We start from the raw sequence: 22,588 nt of genomic DNA, 5'->3' as shown, positions 1-22,588 counted from the left end.
CTTGGAAAGAAAGGAAGAACATGGGCAATAATAAACTCAGAAAAATAATTCATGCATTTCTCATATAAATGTTTGAGCTTTGCAGGTTGGATTATGCTAAGTTTTACTGCTTTGTTACCAAGATTATTGGTATTATTCAAATGTGAGAAGTGTGCTAAAATAGTACAAATGCACCCAGAGCCACTCGTTAAGTAAACATGACAGAAGTGACAATGGAAGCATCATCTACCCAATTGCTAATTGCTGATAGACACCCATGGGCCTTGAAATGTCATGATGCTTTTGAAGAGTTTTGAAAAGTCAAAACACTTTTCCCATTCTGTCTCATCATAAATCATTCTCAAGGTAATGATGTGTTATCCTCCATGTTTTAAAAGACAAAGGAAAAGAACGATATGGGAAGTCATCGCACTTCTGCTCACAGCCCAGTGACTTTCTGCGCTTAGGATGGAATCCAGAATCCTAGTGCAGCTTACAGAGTCCCACAAAATCTGTCCTTGTACTCCGTCTTCTTATTCTCCATAGCACTTTATTGTAGTTGACATATGTAAAAGCCATTCATTTATTTTATCTCCCTCAAACTAAGCTTCTAGCTCCATGACTGCCAGAGACTGCATTCACTTTCATCCTCCTGGTACCAAGTGCAGTGCCGGGCACTGGGGAACACTCCAGAAATACTGGTGGTAGGAAAAAGAGAGAACAAGCCAGCCCAGCAGTGGTGGGTGTTTGTGTTATTTCTGTGGACAAACTTTGATAACTGAATAAATCCACAGCCCTCTCCTTTCTCTTGCCTGAAGCATGGATGATTATTAACTTTACTTTAAATGAGGAAGACCAGGGTTCAGTGAGGTCGAAATGGTTGATGTCTAGTCACTTGCATTCATCCCAGTCTATTAAGAATTTATTCTTAATCCAGTCTATTAAGGATTTTCCACTTTGTTTCACTGTCAACTCTCCCAAGGCCCCTTGCCACCTTGTCTTTCTGCTGATGTAACTAACCACCCCCATCCCCAGCTGCAGCCCCAGTGAACTAGGCCCCCTTGTCCTCGGAGAATAAAATGTGGGGCTCCCTCACTCAGATACATTCACTCTGACCCAAAGGGGATCTGAACACACTTCCTTTGGCAGTGAAAATGCAGGGTTCTCCAGGTGTTTTAAGTTTCATTAGTGTGTGGCTATTGCTTTTTCATTTCAATTCACAATTGTTAGACTCTTAAAAGGGCATCCAGACAGTGACCCTGGTGCTGTCATCAAGGACAAGTAGAGGACTCACCAGAGGGCAGGGAACTGATAATATGCTCTGTAAGGAACTGTGGTTATTCAGCCAAAAAGGGAAGGGCTGTCCAGCTACTCATTCATTCATTTAGCACCTGTTTATCAAGTGCTTTCTCTGCACCAGACACTGTACTCAGTACTGGAGATGTGCTGGCCATCCGGGAAGACATGCTGCAGCACTCAAGCACAGTATATATCTGTGGACAGAGACAGCCTTCAGACAATTCATGCATTCATTGCACTTTAATAATAACAGCTTCATTAGGCAATATTTACTGAAAAAAAATAGTGACAACTACAAAGAGGGAGGTGCTCTGGCAGCATAGAAGTAGGAAACCTACCCCAGTCTTTAGTGATCAGGCAAAGGTTCCCTGTGCAAGTAACACTTTGGCTAGGAGCAAAAGAGGAGTAAGAATTAGCAATGGGGTAAGGACTTTTGACAAAGGAAATAGCCTGTCCCTGAAGCAGGTAGGAGCCTGGCATTTGCAAAGCAGTCAAAGAAGGGCAGTGGAGAGGTTGTAGAGGAGAGAGGAGGGGAGCAGAGGAGAACACATCTGGGATGATAAGAAGCAGCTGGGGAAGTAGGTAGGTACCAGATTATGCATGTGGATTATATTAGAAGGCTACTGTAGAAACCCAGGGTGGGCATGCTGAGCAAGTGAGGACTAGAGGAAGGGTAGTGAATTCAAGAGTATGAAATGGTCAGGATGTAATGGACCTGACACGGGCACGGACAAAGCAGGAGGGCACAGAGATCATTCAGTAAAGATGTATTGACCTCCTTCAATAGGCAGGCCCTGTGCTGGGATCCGAGTGCACAATAATGAAAAATAGAGTGTCCAGGCGAGGATGATTCTCAGGATTCTGTTATCACCAACTGGGTGGTTTACAAAGTCACCAAGGATTGAGAAGCCAAATTGTGGGGAAGATAAATTTTGCATGTTGCATTTGAGGGGCGCTGACTTGTATAACCAGTTTCCTTCTCAATTGTCTCTCCATTGTGATGATGGAGAGACATCCATTAGAGAGAACTCCATTGTGATGATGGAGAGACAATTGAGAGGGAAACTGGTTATGCAAGTCGGGGACTCAAGAGAGAGTTCCCATCTGGTGATATAAATGCAGGCATCATTGGGTTCAAGATAGTCGTTGGAACCACAGGAGTGAATAAGACCGCTGATGTTACACAGAGTTTGTGACCACTCATTTTGTTTCTCAACAGAATTCAGAGAAATAGGATTGAGCTGTATATCAGAAGTCATTTAAAATATCGATATATTTATTCATCACAGGAATGATTCAGCCTAAGGCTAACTGGTCTTATATATGTTCCTGGGAGTTAAATGACTAAGGTACAAAGATCCTCTTACCTGGAAGTTCTAGGACATGGGCCCCAGTGACAACACCAGGTTGTCAAGTTTTCACCATGACAGACAAGTCAAGGTTTCAGCAATGGCTTGGGAGTTTGGTAATATTTGCAAATAGTACCTGGAAAACATTCAGTGGAAAAGATGCTTCCAAGTGCACACACCACACACACACGCACACATATTATGGCCTTTGTGTATTGACTTTAAAGAATCCTAAACTGGTAAGCTTAGGATTTCAGTAAGAAATGACAGAGTGGTCACTTCTTTTTTTGAATTCATGTAAACATGGAACAGACACACTAAGTGTTACAGTAAAGCTCAAGATAACAGTGACATAGATGATCATTACCTGTATAGTTTGCTCTGTTCCCTCTAAATAAAATGCGAAGAGGAGAAAACTGTTTTCATATCTAAATCCTGCTCCCAAGCAGAAGAATTTCAAAGAGTGAATCAGCTAGTTATATAACAATACCAAGTTAACTGCATTGCAGTTCTGATGTTTTCTCCATTGTTCTGTAAGTCCATACTACTTAGAAGACCACTTTGATTCTGACTTTTTGCCTGTCAGAACTTTACTTTCAAGGGAAAGACAACATTTACACCCAGGAGATCCTTCCTTCAAGGTGTCTGAAGTCTCCTAACTTACGGAGCCCGCTGCAGCAGCCCTGCAGCAGGGACCCTGTGGGATTGTATAGGTTATGTACTACACAACCTTAGGGATGCTGTTTTCATAGGCTGGGGTTTTACACTGTGCAACCTGCACGGTTAGTTGTAAAGACACCTGCCAAAAATCGCCAGTTAACTCCTCCACATTTACAGCTGCATTTTAGGGCCAATAGCTTTGTACCCTCAGGAGATGGGAAGCCAGGATAAGGGGAAACAGAAGTAATGAGATGTGTGGAAGAGGAAGCAGGGATTAGCTCTTTTCAGTAGAAACCGCAGTTAATCATTAATACCTTATTGCTGCTTTGATTTAACCTTTTGTCTTCCTTGAAAAGGAAAATGAGTTATCTATAAAGAAGCTTATTTTGTCTAAAGTGACTGCTATTTTAAGACAGAGAAGAAGCAGGGGAAGTTGGACAAATACATTATTTTTTATTCCTCCAAATACATTATAAATACATTGTTTGGTATAAATATATTGCTTGTCTTAGAAAGAAAATTAATACAAAACAAATTTAAGTAAGCTTAGTAGTCAGACCACATATCTACAAATGACTTCCTTTCAAAGATTCCTTACATTTTGCAGCCTTTGTTTTAACATTTTTTGAAGGTGTATATATTATAATCCTTATTGTAGATTATACAATGAGAAAATAATAAAGCAGACTAATGCAGCTGGCTGATATTGCCGTTGGTTTTTTTAATCTGAAATTTTGAAATCACTTGGAAAATCTAACATGACTGTATCCAAATTTTAAATAGTCGCTTTCAGCAACACACACACCTTCACCAATGTCGAGTGATTCAAAGAAGGGGAAAACAACTCCTTTGGTTGTCATTTTATTTACAGGATTTGTCTGCACAGCAGAGAAAAATGTTCCATTTACTTCAGAGACGGTCGGAGATTTCCAAGCCATTTGGCTCAAGAGATGGTTTAAATAGGAATGAATGTAGTATACCTTTAATTCTCTGAAGTAAGAGAACTCCAGCTGAGGTTTGGTCCAGGGCACAGTCTGCTCTCAACACTGAAGAAAATCTATCACATTAATCCCAGTGGCTCAGAGTCCAAAGCTGCGTGAACAGAATACTCAAGGATAGGAAGTGTGAGAAGAATGCTTTGAAAGAAACTTTAAAAACAAAACGACTATTCAGAGAATACCAGGTCTTATGTGGAATCATCTAGCACGTAAGGAAAGATATAAATAATTATGCCTGAGAAACATAACTAATTAAAAATAACTCTGTGCATAAAAGGAAAACTATAGAATAACTTTTCTGCTCCAGTGTTAATGTGAGATGCCTCATAATGAAATAGTAGGATTTTTTTTTTTTTCATTTCATTTCACACAGACACATGAGAGATGGAGAGGAAAATTATATTGCCTGAAAATGCCAGGGTAGATTTACTAAAGATGTTATCATATGCTATATTTAAGACAAAAATCTAATTGCTGTAATTTATCATACCTCTGGCTATTAAAACTGTGCCAATTTAAATATTTTAATCATTTGCCACTTTTGTACATAGTGACTTTTTATAGAAGATTCTATGAAACATTCTGATTTTGTCAGCCTTTGTATGATTTTTAGGAGCTCCTTAAGTAGAATGAACATGCTTTAAACATGTAGTTGTGTTTCCATAAGTAATAAAAATTCCTTGTGTTTTTCTTTTAGTTTGTTCAGTAAAATACCTGGAACTGCTTTATAAATGTTTGAGAGCACAAGCTGCTAAATCCCTTTTATTTTATTTTATTTTTTTCTGAGACAGACTGTTGCTCTGTCACCTAGGCTGGAGTGCAGTGGCGTGATCTCGGTTCACTTCAACCTCTGCCTCCGGGGTTCAAGTGATTCTCCTGCCTCAGCTTCCTGGGTAGCTGGGACTACAGGCTCGTGCCACCACACCTGGCTAATTTTTGCATTTTTAGTAGAGACAAGGTTTCACCATGTTGGCCAGGCTGGTCTCGAACTCCTGACCTCAAATGATTGGCCCGCCTCTGCCTCCTAAGGTGCCGGCATTACAGGCGTGAGCCACTGCACCTGGCCTGAATCCCTTTTAATTCCCTGCACACACATCAAGCTTGTAGAAAGCAAGGTGGACCACGCCCTTCCTTTTGCTTTAGAGAGAAGATTATTTTAATGATCAGTTAAATTTTTGAATAAAAATTACTCCACTGACTGACATGAATTTGCACCTTGGTCTTCAAAAGTCAGAGACTCATAAGACAGTCATGGAGGCAAAACTGCTCTTTAAAAAACAAACATTAAATAGTACTCTTTCTGGATGGTGGAAGAAAAGGTGGTAAGAAAGTGATCTTACAGTGTAGAAGAAAAAAGTATCCCAGGAGTAAAGATGGCCACTACAGGGAGAAAGAATGGAGGAAAGACAGCAAATGTGGAGAGAGAAGGAGCTGGAGGCAGATTCCTTTCCCTGCTGTGGGTGTGGGAGGCCTTTGGGAAATCTAACCCATTTCAGCAGAACACATGGGCTGCATCCAGTTGTCCCCACCCTGGGAGCCGCTCTGTGTCTTCATCTGGTTTTGTGTACCTGCTGAGACCACACTATCTTACATACCAGAGGACTCATGAGAGCAGCATTATGACTAAATCCTGTCTGTGTGTATTAAAACATAGCATTATTTCAAAGTTAAATATATATATAAGTTTCCTAAATCACAAGAAACCAGGGCTTCTTCTCCCCTTTATTGAGGTATTAAGGTGCTTTGAGCTGGATTCCTTAGGGTCACACAGCCAAGACCAGACCCTACATCTTCCCAATCCCAGCCCATTCCTGCTTCACCTCCTTTCTGTCCTCCCCTCTAAACCTGCTCTCATGAAAGTAGTTTGCACGTGCCTTTCCCTCGCACACCCCATGCCCAGTGCAGCGCCCTCTGCCTGATGAATAACCAGGTGTTCGTTCTGCAGGTGCAAAATTCCCCATCAAGTGGACGGCCCCCGAGGCAGCCCTGTACGGGAGGTTCACAATCAAGTCTGACGTGTGGTCTTTTGGAATCTTACTCACAGAGCTGGTCACCAAAGGAAGAGTGCCATACCCAGGTAAGAGCAGGGCCTCGCAGACGTGGGCCTGGGAGTGGAGGCTTTTTTGACACCATTTGGGGAAACTTCATCCACTTTGCTTTCTAAGCCCCATCCTCAGCTTTCTGCTGAGCTTGAGTTTGAAGAACACGGCCAGGTATTCAGCCAGAGAAAAGCAGAACTGGGAGCCATCATGTATGTAGACAAGCAGCCACCATGAACTGTGTGTCAGGATTCATGTAAGTAGCAGCTGGTCTAAATGCTTCAGTCCCCTTCCAGTTCATAGAATCCCTCCTGTCTCAGTAGGAGTATGTGTCTGTGGTTCCCAGAGCAGAAATGTCACTGGCAGTGCCTCTGCCCAAATGGAGTTTGCAGACATGTCTGGGAAAGAGAAGGAGAAAAGCCCCACTGCTTTTTGATTACACTGTAGCACTGACCCATGGAGTGAGCCTGGGAGGAACATGCCAGGACCTGTTCTCTCCGCAGGACCCAGCTCCAGATGGCCAAAGAGAGCAGAGGCACATGCGAAGTGCAATTTAGAGCCACTCACTGCCTGTTGCTGAACAGTCAAAACATGTGATAGCAAAGCAAGTCTAATGTAAAGAAATCGGAAATTCTTAGACTCTGAAATGTTTCTGGATTATCAGATTGATGCTTTCCAAAGGAAGCACGAGTTTGGGTCATCCATGCTTAAATTGATGAACGTCGGCAGATGGTGACATAAAGGACACCCATGCCATTTCACCTCCACGCTTTAGTGGTTACAGCACAGGGACGATCTGCTTTTTTGAAATGTTAAGGACATATTTTTCAGTTACTGCTGAGTGAAGAAAGAACATAGCTCCCCCTCATTCTCTGCCTAAGAAAGGAGCTTAAAGGAAAAAAACAAACAAGAAAAAAAAAACAGTGATAGAAACGATAGTGAAGATTAATGAGGAATTTAGGTCTCCTGCAAATTCTGGGTTTGTAATCATATCTTTGCAGTCAGAGGAGCCAGCGAAGGCAGATTAATTTGTAATCCCTTTGTTCCTTTTTTATGATTGTTTCTGGTCATCTTCAGAGAACACAGAGAGGGGCACATCAAGATAATCTCGTTCTGGGTTGGTGTAGCCTTGAGACTCCTAGGAGAGCCAGGTTGACATGGAGGCAAAATTGACAAATTCCCGGTCTCTGAAGTGCCGGCGCTGGGCGTTTAGAGATGCGGGTGTAAGTCAGTTTTATTGATGCTGCAGTGACTGCTGCTGCCGGCATGCACACACGGGCAGACACTCCAGGAATCGCCAACCAGCACAGAAGAAAGGGCCGCCCTGGGGGATGGAGCATAGCGTGGGTGTTTCTGCATCGCTTCTCAAAGGGGGAGATGTGTGGGTCTTGGGACGGTGAAGATGTGCAGGTGTCTCTTCTTTATTTCTTGTCTGAATTTTGAGCTGATTTCTTCCTGATCCCCCCAGGTTTATAGTCACCCTGTGTGTTAAATGCAGTCAGGGAGGAAAGGTTAATGTTGTTTGCGTTGCTGTGAAGCCTTCCCTTGCAGTAAATACAAAGCAGCTTTTTGTTACTCAGAATCTCACACAGAAACCAAGACAAAGGGCTGGAGCGGGGGTGGGGGGAGCCTGGGAGAAGGAAGGCAGGTGCGTGTTTCTCAGGGAGTCTTTTGTCAGGTTTGCTTTTAGCATAAAGAAAATGGCCTCGTTTTAACTCTTAGACCAGGATTCATTCATTCAGCGTAGCTTCAGTCACTGTGAACTGTGCCAGGCATTTTCCTCTATCCAGGAAATACTGCAAATAAGACCTTCATACTCTCAGCAAGCCTTGATTAGTACCTGCCTCAGGCTAGGCATTGTCAGCACAGTGGGCAAGTAAATACATTTAGCCCCTGTGTTCGTGGACATTACAGTCAGATAGATAAAATATGCATCAAATCCAGGAAGAAACCAGCCTTCTTTATTCCTGGTTTATTATTAGAGGGAGTCATCCTGAAGGGATGGATTACTTGGCTTTACCTACTATGGGGCCTAGATCTTCATTCTGATAATGGGGTCAGGTACACCTGATCCAGGTATCCACACACAGCAGGTCTGAGAGGGACTCTTCATGCCGAGTCCTGTGAGGATGGCAGAGGAGTCTGAAGTGAGAACTAACTCCAGCGGCTCCTGCAGAGAGAGCTGTGAGCAAGTGCTGGTCTGCAGTGGGCTGTGAGAACTGCCTCTAGCTCTGGAGGAGTGCTGGAGAGAGGGGGCTGTGTAAGGAAGGCGAGTAAGCCAGACCTTGGAAGGCAAGCAGGGTTTCCTCAAACCCAGAAAGTGGGAAAGCATCCCAAGGTCTGGCACGTGGGAAGGCACATAGGCCTGGGAGGACCGTTCCAGGGATCACAGGATGAATCTGAGAAGATGCCACGTGCAGGGACACACCTGGAGATGTGACTGGAAAGGTGGCCGAGAGCCTGCGTTGGGGCCTCGCTGGTTGGCAGTGGTGACCAGGGAACTGTGTCCTCATTGGGGGTGCCATGAGCTGGTCCTCATTCAAAGAAAACCACAAAAAATTGTCCCCAGGCCTGTTCCTACTCATGGGTTCTTTCTGGGTTTTGTTTTTTAACATAGCTATAATCCTATTTAATTGGGTTTGTGAATCCAACAGAAAACTCTCCTTGAAGGAGAAGCTTTTACAGAGGGATTCCAGTTACAGGATTATTATCCTAACGAAGGATAATAATTCCTAAGGAATAAGAGGTTTCACGAAGCTTCCTTCAGATGTCACTGTGAAAACAAAGAAGGACCTTCCTCTCTGCATTCTTGCTATTTGTTGGTGTGGCAAGTCAGTCAGTGTACGCTCACTTCTCAACTTCCCATGTTGTGTCTTTGTGCCTGTTGCTAGTACCCCAGGACGAACTCCAAGTCCCGGTCCGTCATGATTTCCATTCTGCATTTTGATGCAGTAGTAATGTCTCGACTGGCTAGAGTATATTTTCAAGTAATGCTTTTTTGGAGAACAGTAGATGGTGGTACATTTTTCTGAGTCTTCCATACCTGAGAATAGCCTGCTGTTTCCTTGATACATAAGAAAGGTCCTTTGGCTGGTAGGTGAAGATGGAGGTGCAGGAGAAGGAGGTGACTTATAAATCGGTTTTATAAAAGCTTTCCAGGCATCTTTGCCCAGCGTGAAAGAAGGCCCAGAAGTGACAATCCCAGAAGGAACTTATGTTGGAGTATGTGAGGTGTGACCAAATAAAGGGCAAAGGGAGGCGGAGATGATAGAACATTGGCAAGTTGTGTGAGAGGAATGGACAAAAAGGAAGGGAAGAGGACAATCTCAAACTGAATGAGAACCTTGAAGCCGAAGGAGAAAAAAATACTGAAATACGATGCTGAGATTAACAGGGGGGTGGTGGAGAAAAGTTACATCACCTTACCAGATGAGGAAGGTTGCTTTCAAGATGTGTAACAAGTATGGATGCAGTTCCAAGGAAGAGCTCCATCAGTTCCCTGCTAACAGCCTGACCAGAATGCATCCTCTGCATTGCAGGCTAGCTTGCTTTTCTGCAAGCAAGGGTTCAGAAGCATTCTTTACCTCAAGATTAGAACTGATTTCATATTGATGGATTGTTGTGTATGAGAAATAAAAACACTTAAATAAAAGCAGTTTTCTGGGGTTGATGCATAAAATCAGAGTTATGCATTTTTACCTGTCATTTCACCTTTAAAACCGTTCTCAAATCCTTCTTTTCCTCTCTGCTTCCCGTTTCTCCCCGCCTCCCCACCACCCACCCACCATTCTACCATTGTCGCCAGCAGAGTTAGTATCCCAGAAAACACAGACCTGGTTGTCTCACCCTGCTAGTTAAAAACGTCCACGGCTTCCCTTTGCCTTCCAGATAAATCCTAGAAACCATAATTTTACATAGTTCTTTATAACTATTTTTCTGCAGTCATTCCACAAATATTTATTGCGTACCTACTACATGCCAGGTACTGTTGCAGGCACCAGGAATACAGCAGTGAAGCAACAGACAAATGCTGCTGCCCTCATAGACTTCCATTCTTCTTTGAGGAGACAAACAATAAACAAAGATAAAGAAGCAAAATATAGCTAGTAACAGCTAGGGAGAAAAATAAAACAGGGAAGGGGAGAGTGGCAAAGGAGCACCTCACTGGTCAGAAAGACCTGAAGGAAGCAAGAATCCAGCCAGGTGGGTATCTGGGAGCAGAGCCTTCCATCAGGGGAAGGGGAGAGTGCAGAGGCCCTCCAGAACCACAGGAGGCTAGCATGGCTGGAGCAGAAGGAGCAGGAGGTCCCAGCAGCCCCAGGGTCAAATCAGATAAGGCCTTTCTAGCTCATGGTTGGAATTTTTGCTTTTACTCTTAGTGAGATGGGAAGTGAGGGGATTTGAGCAGGCGAGTGACATGATGTGACATGATTTCTCTCTTGCTGTCTTCCATCCTTCACACGTTACCCAAGACACATCAAGAGATCTCTCTTGAACATGCAAGCCTCTCTTTGTGGCTCCTCTGTCTGCCTGAGAACCCTTCAAAGCCCAGCGGAACATCATCTGCTTTGGAAAGCCTTCCCCATGTCCAGACCAAATGGGGTGCTCCCTCTGCTTGCCTCCATGACACCTAGCGTATTTCTGTTGGGCCCCCTGTTTGTGTGTCTGTATTTCTCAGTAGCTTCAGAGAAGGGAGTTCCTTTGATGGGTTCCCAAGGCCCAGCACGGGTCCACCCCATAGTAGACTCTCGGTAAGTATAAGCAAATAAATGAGTGAATGAGACAGCAAAAAAAGAACTCACCTATGAGGTTTTTGAAACAAGGTTTTAAATTTTAGCCCGTGGCCCGCAAAGCCTTTTAACTGTATTCCATTATCTTCACACATAGATACATATTTTCCCAGCCACAAGGTAGCCTCTGTCCTCAAAGTTGTTCTGGAAAGTTGACCCTGTGATCATTTCAAACATCATGTTCCAACACTATTCTAGGCAAAGTGTCCTGGCCATTCTGTGCCCTGGCTCTTAACTGAACAGCTCTTTTGTGGATTTGGCAGGACCTGGTAGAGCAGGAACCCTTTATTTATTTTTTTTTCTTTTCTTTTTTTTTTTGAGATGGATGAAGTCTTGCTCTGTCACCCAGACTGGAATGCAGTGGTGTGATCTCAGTTCATTGCAACCTCTGCCTCCGAGGTTCAAGTGATTCTCCTGCCTCAGCCTCCCAGCCTCCCAAGAAGCTGGGATTACAGGCACCCGCCATCATGCCCGGCTAATTTTTGCAGTTTTAGTAGAGCTAGGGTTTCGCCATGTTGGCCAGGTTGGTCTCAAACTCCTGACCTCAGGTGATCCATTCTCATTGGCCTCCCAAAGTGCTGGGATTACAGGCATGTGCCACCACGCCCGGCCAGGAACACTTTCTTAAGCAAACCACACTTATTCATTGGAAGCACTTTCAAATCATTCAACAGGTGACTTTCTTGAATACATCTAGTTGCTTGATAATGACCTGAAGAAGTAAGGGAAATTAATGAAACTGGTGGCTCTTTCCTTAAAGAATTCCAAGTGCCACTCTGGTCCTCCCTCCGCCTTAGAGACCTGAACCGTAGATACATTTTCCTCTGTGTTCAAGATAACAACAGGAGCAGGTTTTTCATGGGAGAGGAAAGGGTTAGGACTCTCCAGCCAGGAGGAGACTGGGAAGCCGAATGAAAGCTATCATCTTAGCCGAGGCTGCAGTGTCTCTCCCTGGCTCGTCCACAGTCCCTGGGGTTTTCCTACAGCTCATGATGTTCCCTCCGAGAGGGAACCCTGCCTGGAATGCCCAGAGGTCATGCTGTCACCTCCCCCTACAAGGTTTTCCTTGGCCAGCATGTCAGGTGAGAAGAGGAGGGAGACCAGCAGAGAATGCGTGTGAAGAGGGCGGCCAGAGAGGGACTTTTGGCCCCCAGTCCTGTGTTCCAGCCCCAAGTGCTCCTTGGTCTCAGGGGTGCAGTTCCAGGGCCTTCCTCATGGGCACCCTGCCTCTCTTTTTCACTCCCTTTTTTTTTCTGGGACAAAGGAGTTCTCTGTGATACTATATTATCAACTTCAAATACAGAAATACCTGTGTATTCAGTTACATGAGTAGCTGTCTTTCTGTGTGTATTAATACAATGGGCTGAATAAAAGCCGCTGTCCTGAGGTTATCTGGCAAGATGGGGAAAGAAAAACAAAACAAGTCATTATTGTACCTTCTCAAGATAAGTTCTTTATTCTCATCCACACTCTTCCATCAGCTTCCCTCTGCCCAGAATTTTCACAATGATCCTACACTAAAACCTAACTCGGCGTCACGGTTGTTAACCAGTACGATAGCAAGGACACATGAGAATCTGTTAATACAAGCACATGCGATGGCGCAGGCTCATGCTGAGCAAGCACCATTAACACCCCTCCTCCTTCCCAGCGCCAGCACAGCCCTGCTCAATAGACGTGTAAACACAGGGCCTTTTCACAGGGTTTATGCACAGAAGCAAGGGGAGCCTCAGACCCAAGGCCTTATGCGCAACGTTGTGTAATTCCCTTTGAACAGACAGCTCAGTTAGCAAAAGGAATTTGGATATCTGATAACCTAAACATCATTCCCATTGTTAAAGTGCTTAATTATTCACATGGCACAAAAACCCAGGTTTTGCAACCCATAGTCAAATCCAGATGCAAACATGGACAGATAATAGTTAAAATCCCTGATTGTACGGATATGGCCCATCTGAGATCCATATTGGGAAGCTGCACAAATGGAAAGCTATAAAACACAAACACTCTTCTTTCATAAAAGACATTTTTTCAAGTAGCTGAAAGCACAATGAATGTTGAGGTATTTTGTTAACAAATGGATGAGCTAAGTTCAAGGGAAGTCAAGTCACTTGCTAAAAGAGGCAAAATTAGAAGTCAAGAAGTGACATCTATTTCAGTGCTCTGCCAGTGAAAGTAATTTTTATTCCTTCCCTATAGAATCTAAAAGAAGACCAGGTATAGCGGCTCACAGCTGTAATTCCAGTGCTTTGGGAGGCTGAAGCATGGAGGATCGCTTGAGGCCAGAAGTTCAAGATCAGCCTGGGCAACATGGCAAGATGCTATCTGTACAAAAAAATAAAAAATAATCAGCCAGGCATGGTGGTGCATACCTATAGTCCTAGCTACTTGGGAGACTGAGGTGTGAGGAGTATTGCTTGAGCCCAGGAGTTCAAGGCTGCAGTGAGCCACGATCATGCCACTGCACTCCAGTCTGGGTGACAGAGCAAGACCTTGTCCCTTAAAAAAAAATTTATTTCAAAGAATCTAAAAGAAAAAAGGGAAGACTACGGAGTTCGTGTACAGCTCAAAGAAGTGGAATAGGGAAGTTTAAACAAAAAGGGAAAAAAAACACACACACACAAGAATAGATACTGTTGGCAACCCTGCAGAGTCAGAGTTTGAAAGTGAGAGTTGGAAACTTGACCTCTGAGTTTGCTGGAGGAAGCCAGCAAAATGATTTAGAAAGGATAATATAATCATAATGGCAGGAAGTGAGTACAGTCCTCTTGGCTAGAGAATCTCAGTTACAGTGTTTGGGGCAGACCAACTGGAAATGATGCTACGTCAGGGACCACGTTTGAAAGCCTAAATCTAAGTTGACAGGAGGTGTTCCATGGAGGCTCTGGGAAAGGGACTCGAAGGCAGACCTCCACACAGTGGACTTACTAGTCTCGCTCTGTCACCCAGGCTGGAGCGCAGTGGCATGATCTCAGCTTACTGCAGCCTCAACCTCCTGGGGTCAAGCAATCCCTCCACCTCAGCCTCCTGAACAGCTGGGACCACAGGTACAGGCCACCATGCCCAGCTAATTTTTGTCCTTTTGGACAGACAGGGTTTTAACATGTTGCCCAGGCTGGTCTCGAACTCCTGAGCTCAAGCAATCTGCCTGCCTCAGCTTCCCAAAGTGCTGGAGGTGTTTTATGGATTGAATAGTGTTCAGTTGTACCCTATGAAAGTGGCCCACCACAATGGCCTGTTTTCCTGAGTGATTCTAGAGAGACAGCAGGAGGGGCTGCTTGCTCCCATGGGGCTCAAAGGGCGGATTGGAACAAAATTGGACAGTGGCCTCTGTGCTTGCTGGCTCCCCAGCCCCGAGCCTCCTCTCTGTGGGAACCACGGGACACTCATACTGCTGGAATGTGGCTCTTCCCACAGTCAGACACCACTGGCCAGCCAGGACCTCCCCTCCTGTTGAAAAATGCTCTCCCTTGCAGCTCCCACTAGGAAACCTGGAAGGCTAAACTGTCTATGACGTTGTTTCCCTAAAATGTGCCCAGACACTGTGTTTTATAAAGTTTCTGTCTCTTCTTTCTGTCAAGAAAGGAGAAAAAGGATCCCAGCTATTCGGGAGACTGAGGCAGGAGAATTGCTTGAACCAGAGAGGTGGAGGTTGCAGTGAGCTGAGATTGTGCCATTGTACTCCAGCCTGGGCAACAGAGCGAGACTCCGTTTCAAAAACAAAAGAAAGGAGGAATAGGAAGAGCATTCCCAGTACTCTTGTCCACCTCCTCAGTTGGAAGTGCAATAAAAAGGTTCTTCTGGCTGGGCGCGGTGGCTCACACCTATAATCCCAGTGCTTTGGGAGGCCGAGGCAGGCAGATCACTTGAGGCCAAGAATTCAAGACTAGCCTGGCCAACATAGTGAAACCCTGTCTCTGCTAAAAATACAAAAAAATTAGCCAGGTATAGTGGCATGCACCTGTAATCCCAGCTACTCGGGAGGCTGAGGCAGGAGAATTGCTTGAACCTGGAAGGTGGAGGCTGCAGTGAGCCGAGATCATGCCACTGCACTCCACCCCAGATGACAGAGCCACGCTTTGTCTCAAAAAAAAATAAAATAAATAAAAAATAAAAGGATTCTTCTCTCTAGTGTTCCCACGTCTCTCAAGACACTCTCCCAACTGTCCTGGTGCCCAAACTCGTGTTTATTCCCTTCCTATTCACTACCCTTCACCTCTCAGGTATTAGGTAAAGCCAGTGTCTTGGGGAAAAGTGACTAAAAAGAGGAAATGACAGTTTTTTCTCTAACAAAAATATGAAACCATCTAAGAAGAAAAAAAATGAAATAGACCCATCTTTTTGCTAGTGTGCAGAGTAAAAGCCATTTTAAAAAATTATTTTTAAACATGATTTTCAAAATTCGTATAGTGAGAACACTATATTTTAAATACAGGTTGAGTATCCCTAATCCAAAAATATGAAATCCAGAATGCACCAAAATCTGGAGCCTCTTGAGCACTGACAGCACTCAAAGGGAATGCTCCGCTTTAGGTTGAGCAGCCCTATGACGCAAATATTTCAAAATCCTAAAAAATCTGAAATTTAAAACACTCCTGATCATAAGCATTTCAGAGAAGGGACACTCACCCTGAATTAACACAATCCATTCAATTTAACTTTTTTTTTTTTTTAAGCTATTGTTTATAAAATAAAAACTAGCCTAAGCCTTGCTGAGGGGGCGTATCTTGATTGCAGTTATTGTTGCAGAGGTACATTGTGAAGAGGCCAGGTCTGTAGGTCAGCCCGTGCCGGTCCTGGTTTATGGATGGTTGGAAAAGAGCTAGTCCCATTCCAGTTGTCATTGTCAGCCAAGTGCATTGTCGAAATATCCCACTTTCCTGGCAAAGCTATCATTGATATATTTCCACTTGGCCCAGTGCGTGGAATTGTTTTCATACGCTTCCCATGCTTTGAGAGGTCTGCGCAGAAGAAAACATGAGAAGAGGAGTGGGGAAGAGCAGAGGGGTTCAGACAGGAAAAGGGGGAGAGCGAGAAGGAGCCTGACCCTGTGGGTCTGCCAGGGCCCTGCATGGTCCAGCTTGTACCCTATCCCCTGGTCTCCAAATGCCCAGGAAGCAGACTGCCTCGGAAGACACTACATGTTGAGGTTCACATCACCAAGTCTGCTGTGTCCAAGGCTTGGACCGAGCACTGGAAAAATGACCCAGTGGCCAATTAAACTTTCCACTGGCAGACATTGGATGAAAACTTTATTTGTAAGTGAAATCTTTCCGTTTGAGTAGTTTTTTAATGAAATGAAGCATGTACTGACATGCACTCTGTGGAGAATAGGAAAATGATTAAATTCTGTGCTGCCATTTTGGGTGGCGGCACTCGGAGCCAGCGTCAAGCATTAGGAGGCATTTCAGGGGCTGTACCACCCCCAGAAGGATCTGTCAGGCCCTTCTGCCTGTTTCCCCTCCAGTTCCTGTGGGCTCCTGGAAGGGACAGAGACACAGGAGATTTCTGCAGGTCCAAGCTCTGTCGTTGCTGAAATATGAAACCAAGGACTGTACTGAAAGATGCGGCAAGGCAAATGCTTTGGAGAATGCCAATTCTGCTACGTGATTACACACTCTTCCTTCCTAATCTTTCTGGGCAATATGTATGAAGAAATAGAAACAGTAAATAGTGTAACCATTTCAGGTTTTGTGGCCAAATGAGGTCAGTTCAGATCAGTTCTGCAGTCAAGTGAGTTACAAAAACTTGATGGTGTTCAGAGCTTGTTGGATTGTGGAATTGTGGAGAAGGAAATGCTGGCCTCTGACCGCATTTGTCTAGAGCCCAAGGAGAAGCCTGCCTTTCATTCCCGAGCAGCTCCAGTTCCTCCCTTGCTTCCAGCTCCCCCGCCCCCATCCCCCGTTTTCAGCCGTTGGAGGAGGATGTAGGCTAATTAGCCACAGTGCTGCCTCTCCCTCTGCCCAAGCAACTGAGGAAGTCACTGGTAAAGGCATGCATGGCACAGAGGCAGGGACCCTGACTCCTTCACCAAACCTCTCTCCCTGAAATAAGGGGTCGCCCTGACACGTGAGTGAGGTTATTTTACGACAATTGCATTGAAGGCCTACTTCAGTACAGCAGAAATAATATATGAATTTTTATTATCTCAAGAAATGATCATGGCAGAGAATAAGAAAGCATCCTGAAAAGGTCTGGAGAGACATGCGACGGACGGGCTGTGGTTGACAGCCAGGAGGAGCCAGGATGCACTCAGCTCTGCAAGTAACAACACAACCACGAGGACTGGCAACAGACCCCAAAGTCTGAGTGTTCCCTGCCCAGGGGGACAGGCTATGCTCTGGCCCAGCGCCTCTGGCTGTGCTGACAGGTTTCCAGCTAGCAGGTCACCACCTCCCCTGGAAGTAAAGGGAGCGAGCTCCATGCGTATGGTGTGTGCTCCTGCTGGCTGTAGCCCTGGGAAAGAGGGGAAGAAATCTTGGTTTCTATATGGCTTGACGTCGAGTTCTTGCTCCTGCAAATTAACCAGGTCAGAAATTGGGGAGGATTCCAGATGACAGCCTCACCAGCCAGGAAGCAACCAAAGCACAGCACAGCTTGACAGGGAGCTGCCAGAAAGCGATCTAACGAAAAAGGGAAGCAAAACTAGAGAACAGTGGTCGGCAGTAGTTGGGAAGAGGTCAGGACATTGGCCACCCCCTAAGCATGGTAGTTCCTGTAGTGTTAAGGCGGCCAGTGTGCAGGAGGCCGCACTCTCTAAGGAGTTAACGATCTGTCTTCTGTGAGTGCTATGCAGCCCAGTGTTTCAGCAGCTTCCCCAGAGTCAGGAAAACCTCAGATGATGGATGGCCTGGCTGAGGTCATCAGCAGAGATAGGCCCCGGACATGGTCTGTCTCCCCATCAGATTCACCGAACCTCAGGGCAGTGGGGTCACAGGGCCAGACGGTGCCCAGCCACGCTGGCATGATGGCAGATTTCCCACAGTGAGGAACTAGGAGTTTGCCCAAGCATGAGGAAAACGAATTTATGAAGTTCATAAATGGAGTTTATAAATGCTATAAACAAGGGGCAGCATGCTTTCATTCTGTGTGGATTTTTTTGTCTGCTTTATTCATATATTTTTGTCAGTTTAATTGAAGTATAATTTACACACAATAAAATTCAACAATTTTAAGAATGCAGTTTATTGAGTTTTGACAAACATAAACAGTCACACCACCCCATACATAATATAGAACAGGGGTTGGCAGATCTGGCTCCCAACCTGTGTTTGTTTTGTACATTTTTAAAGGGTTGTTAAAAAGAAGACGACAGGGATCATATGTGACCCACAAAGCCAAAAATATTTACTGTCTGGCCTTTTACAGGAAAAGTTTGTTGACCCGTTGACCCTGACACGGAACATTCCCATCCCACTTGGAGATCCTTCTGGCCCCTTTGCAGGGATTCCTCCCCTCCCCAGGCAGCCACTGATCTGCTTTCTGTACATGTAGTTGTGCCTTTTCTAGAATTTCGCATAAATGAAATCATACAGTGTGTTGCCTTTTGTGTCTGGCTTGCTTCACTTACATTGCTTTGGAGAGTCATTCTGGATTTTTGCACGTCTCGGTTCTGCACTCCTTTATTTCTGAGTAGCATGGCAGGGTTTGACTCCTGGGGGGAATGGGGGCACTTCACATGTTTTAGCCACCTGCAGATGCAAAGAAGAAGAAAGGGGATCTGCAAGTGCGGCGGTCAGGGCCTGGAGCCCCGGGGTGCCCACTCTCTCTGCCCTTGTCTTTGCAGGCATGAACAACCGGGAGGTGCTGGAGCAGGTGGAGCGAGGCTACAGGATGCCCTGCCCGCAGGACTGCCCCATCTCTCTGCATGAGCTCATGATCCACTGCTGGAAAAAGGACCCTGAAGAACGCCCCACTTTTGAGTACTTGCAGAGCTTCCTGGAAGACTACTTTACCGCCACAGAGCCCCAGTACCAACCTGGTGAAAACCTGTAAGGCCCGGGTCTGCGGAGAGAGGCCTTGTCCCAGAGGCTGCCCCACCCCCCCCCCATTAGCTTTCAATTCCGTAGCCGGCTGCTCCCCAGCAGCAGAACCGCCCAGGATCAGATTGCATGTGACTCTGAAGCTGACGAACTTCCATGGCCCTCATTAATGACACTTGTCCCCAAATCCGAACCTCCTCTGTGAAGCATTCGAGACAGAACCTTGTTATTTCTCAGACTTTGGAAAATGCATTGTATCGATGTTATGTAAAAGGCCAAACCTCTGTTCAGTGTAAATAGTTACTCCAGTGCCAACAATCCTAGTGCTTTCCTTTTTTAAAAATGCAAATCCTATGTGATTTTAACTCTGTCTTCACCTGATTCAACTAAAAAAAAAAAAAGTATTATTTTCCAAAAGTGGCCTCTTTGTCTAAAACAATAAAATTTTTTTTCATGTTTTAACAAAAACCAATCAGGACAGGTGTTTGTTTTTGTTTTCTTTTTTATAAATATGAATATATATAATATATATGTCCCTGTACATATACAATGTGGGTGCTAATGTGGAGACCGTGGCCAGCCTGGGCCACCAAGCTATGGGACCCAGAGGGAGGATTTTACTGTAAGTCAGCATCAAAGCACTGGTGTTATTCTGAAAACACCAGTGGCCTCATTTTTGGCTTTTGCAAGGCATGAATTTTTTCATTTGGATTGCACTTTCCTGGTTCATGACTGTACCTGTAGACGGCTGTTACTTTGACTCTTTTCAGGAACCACCCCCCCAGGCTGAATTTACAAGTTCTGTTAGCAGTATTTGCTTCCGCTTACTGCCGTTTGTTCTCAAAACTTAAAAATAAGCAAGCAAATGGCTACCGAGAGAACTGGAAGATGGACACCACACAAACTTCTTGTATAAAAATATGAATGCTGAAATGTTTCAGACATTTTTAATTTAATAAACCTGTAACCACATTTAAATGATCTAAAACCCATAGCGTTGTAGTCATGGCAACCTGCTAAACTTTCTCATGCAACTAAAATTTCTGGGGGAAATGAGGGTGGGGGTTGTACATTTCCCATTGTAAAATAAGTGTTTTAAATGTCCTGTACTGCTAATGAATGACTTTCTATATGTCCAGGAGTTCTCCAGTGGAATAACTATGCACTACTTTACATTTCATGGGGATGCACAAAAACAAAAGAGTATTACATTTTTAGTTGCTGTTTGTACCACCTTAAATTACATATGTTTAACACCAACAAATCAAAAGTCCTATTTCTATTGAGTTTTTAATACTGACTAGCAACTCTTAATTCCTTTTTTGTTATGATTCATTTGTGAGTTTACATTTTTAAATTGTTTAACTTTCTTAATTTAGTAATTAAAAAGAGAGCATTTTACATTTGAATTTTTTTTTGTTTATTTGTTTAAATCATGGAAGGTACTCGTAGTTCTGTGGTACATCTGTCCCACACCAGATGGTATGGAGTCACCTGGTGAATTTAGCCTTTGTGCGATGATTTGCAAATGACAGAAACATTCAGAACATCTGGAGAGTTCTTTTCCCTCTAGAAAGGGTAGGCTCTTGACCAGCTATTTCAGAGGATCATTAAAGCAAACGTAGGCATACCTTACCATTTGAATTTGTCAGACATTTTTTCTAACTGGAATTTACTGTGTCCTGCTTGTAGGAGAAATAGACAATCACAAGAAGAATCTTTCTTGTCCTGGAGTCAGTATATGTATTTCCAAATGTCCCCCCACTTCTGGAATGAAGGAGCTAACGGAGGAACAACCTAGTGTGGTAGGAAGGGCAGTGGGTGGACGCAGGCTACCTGTCCGCGTCTGGCTCTGTGATCATTCAGCTTCAGGACCCTGAGCCACCTCCTGGCCTCTGTCATTTTCAGGGCCTGTCTGTAAAACTGAAGGGGTTAGATGAGATTCACTCCTTAGATCTCTACAGCTCTAAGATCCTGTGATTCTAAGATCACTGATGCCATGCGGGGTCCTAGAAAAAGGATGGTTTTCTTTGTTGAAATAACCTTTACATTTAGGGAGGGCCTCCAACACTAAAAAAAAAAAGAAAAGAAAAGAAATAGGTTTTCTGATTAATCAAAACTTTATGGTGTTGTTTTTAGCATTAATAGACTTGCTAAACTGATAAAATTTTATTTATTTATTTATTTATTTTTGAGACGGAGTCTCTGTCACCCAGGCTGGAGTGCAGTGGCGCCATCTCGGCTCACTGCAACCTCTGCCAGGTTCAAGGGATTCTCCTGCCTCAGCCTTTTGAGTAGCTGGGATTACAGGCACGCACCACCACGCCCGGCTAATTTTTGTATTTTTAGTAGAGACGGGGTTTCACCACGTTGATCAGGCTGGTCTCGAACTCCTGACCTCGTGATCCCCCTGCCTTGGCCTCCCAAAGTGCTGGAATTACAGGCATGAGCCACAGCGCCTAGCAGATAAAATTTTAAAGATCTTATTACTTATATTATTATCACATTATTAGGTAGTTGATTAACATATTCTAGATATTTTTTAAGATAACTTTGCTTTTAATCCTCACACCCCACTAAGCTGGATAATTTGCAAATATTTCTGGAGGATTTTTGTTTATGTTCTGATTCATTCAAAACAATCTGGGAAAAAAAAACCGTTTTAAATAGAAATTCTTTAAAAAAAAAAAAAAAGTCTCTTCAAACCAAAGTATAGCCTTTAATTTATCAGTTGAGTTCATGGTGGATTCTCTTATATGAAAGAAAGCTAAGGACTCAGGCCACCTCAAGGGCACTCTTAGGAAACACAGCGTGCTGTAGAGTGAGGTTGCAGAGTGAAAGTAAGAGAGCATCTATAAATACAAAGAAGTCAGAGACTTTTGGGTTTTTTCTTCCAAGAGGCAAATGTGCTTTCAAGAGATATTCCTGAGGTAGACCATTCCAGAGAGTCCCCACACCTCCCAAGTAGACTCTCTTCCTCATAAGTTGTACAAGCTTAGGGTGAGGAAACTGAATTTGCTGACCAGAAAGTTCTCCTGTTAAGAAAGAGAAGTATCGGCCGGGCGCGGTGGCTCAAGCCTGTAATCCCAGCACTTTGGGAGGCCGAGACAGGTGGATCACGAGGTCAGGAGATCGAGACCATCCTGGCGAACATGGTGAAACCCCGTCTCTACTAAAAAAATACAAAAAAGGCCGGGCGCGGTGGCTCAAGCCTGTAATCCCAGCACTTTGGGAGGCCGAGACGGGCGGATCACGAGGTCAGGAGATCGAGACCTTCCTGGCTAACACGGTGAAACCCCGTCTCTACTAAAAATACAAAAACTTAGCCGGGCGTGGCGGCGGGCGCCTGTAGTCCCAGCTACTCGGGAGGCTGAGGCAGGAGAATGGCGTGAACCCGGGAGGCGGAGCTTGCAGTGAGCTGAGATCCGGCCACTGCACTCCAGCCTGGGTGACAGAGCCAGACTCCGTCTCAAAAAAAAAAAAAAAAAAAAA

The 22,588-nt window shown here is 44.5% G+C and overlaps 1 protein-coding gene across 3 annotated transcripts in view; it reads left to right on the top strand.

The window, feature by feature from the left end:
• Positions 1-20,502, top strand: part of FYN (FYN proto-oncogene, Src family tyrosine kinase) — a 210,251-nt gene extending 189,749 nt beyond the window's left edge. For all 3 annotated transcript variants that reach the window (XM_025382436.1, XM_025382437.1, XM_025382439.1), the window contains 2 exons: positions 6,231-6,362; positions 18,901-20,502. In XM_025382436.1, the coding sequence (XP_025238221.1) occupies positions 6,231-6,362; positions 18,901-19,109 (341 nt within the window). In that variant the 3' untranslated portion in view covers positions 19,110-20,502. The remainder of the gene's footprint in view (positions 1-6,230; positions 6,363-18,900) is intronic.
• Positions 20,503-22,588: the final 2,086 nt, after the last annotated feature.

The sequence above is a fragment of the Theropithecus gelada genome, chromosome 4, assembly GCF_003255815.1.
Source record: "Theropithecus gelada isolate Dixy chromosome 4, Tgel_1.0, whole genome shotgun sequence".
NCBI lineage: Eukaryota > Metazoa > Chordata > Mammalia > Primates > Cercopithecidae > Theropithecus > Theropithecus gelada.
This window is presented reverse-complemented; position numbering and strand designations above follow the sequence as displayed.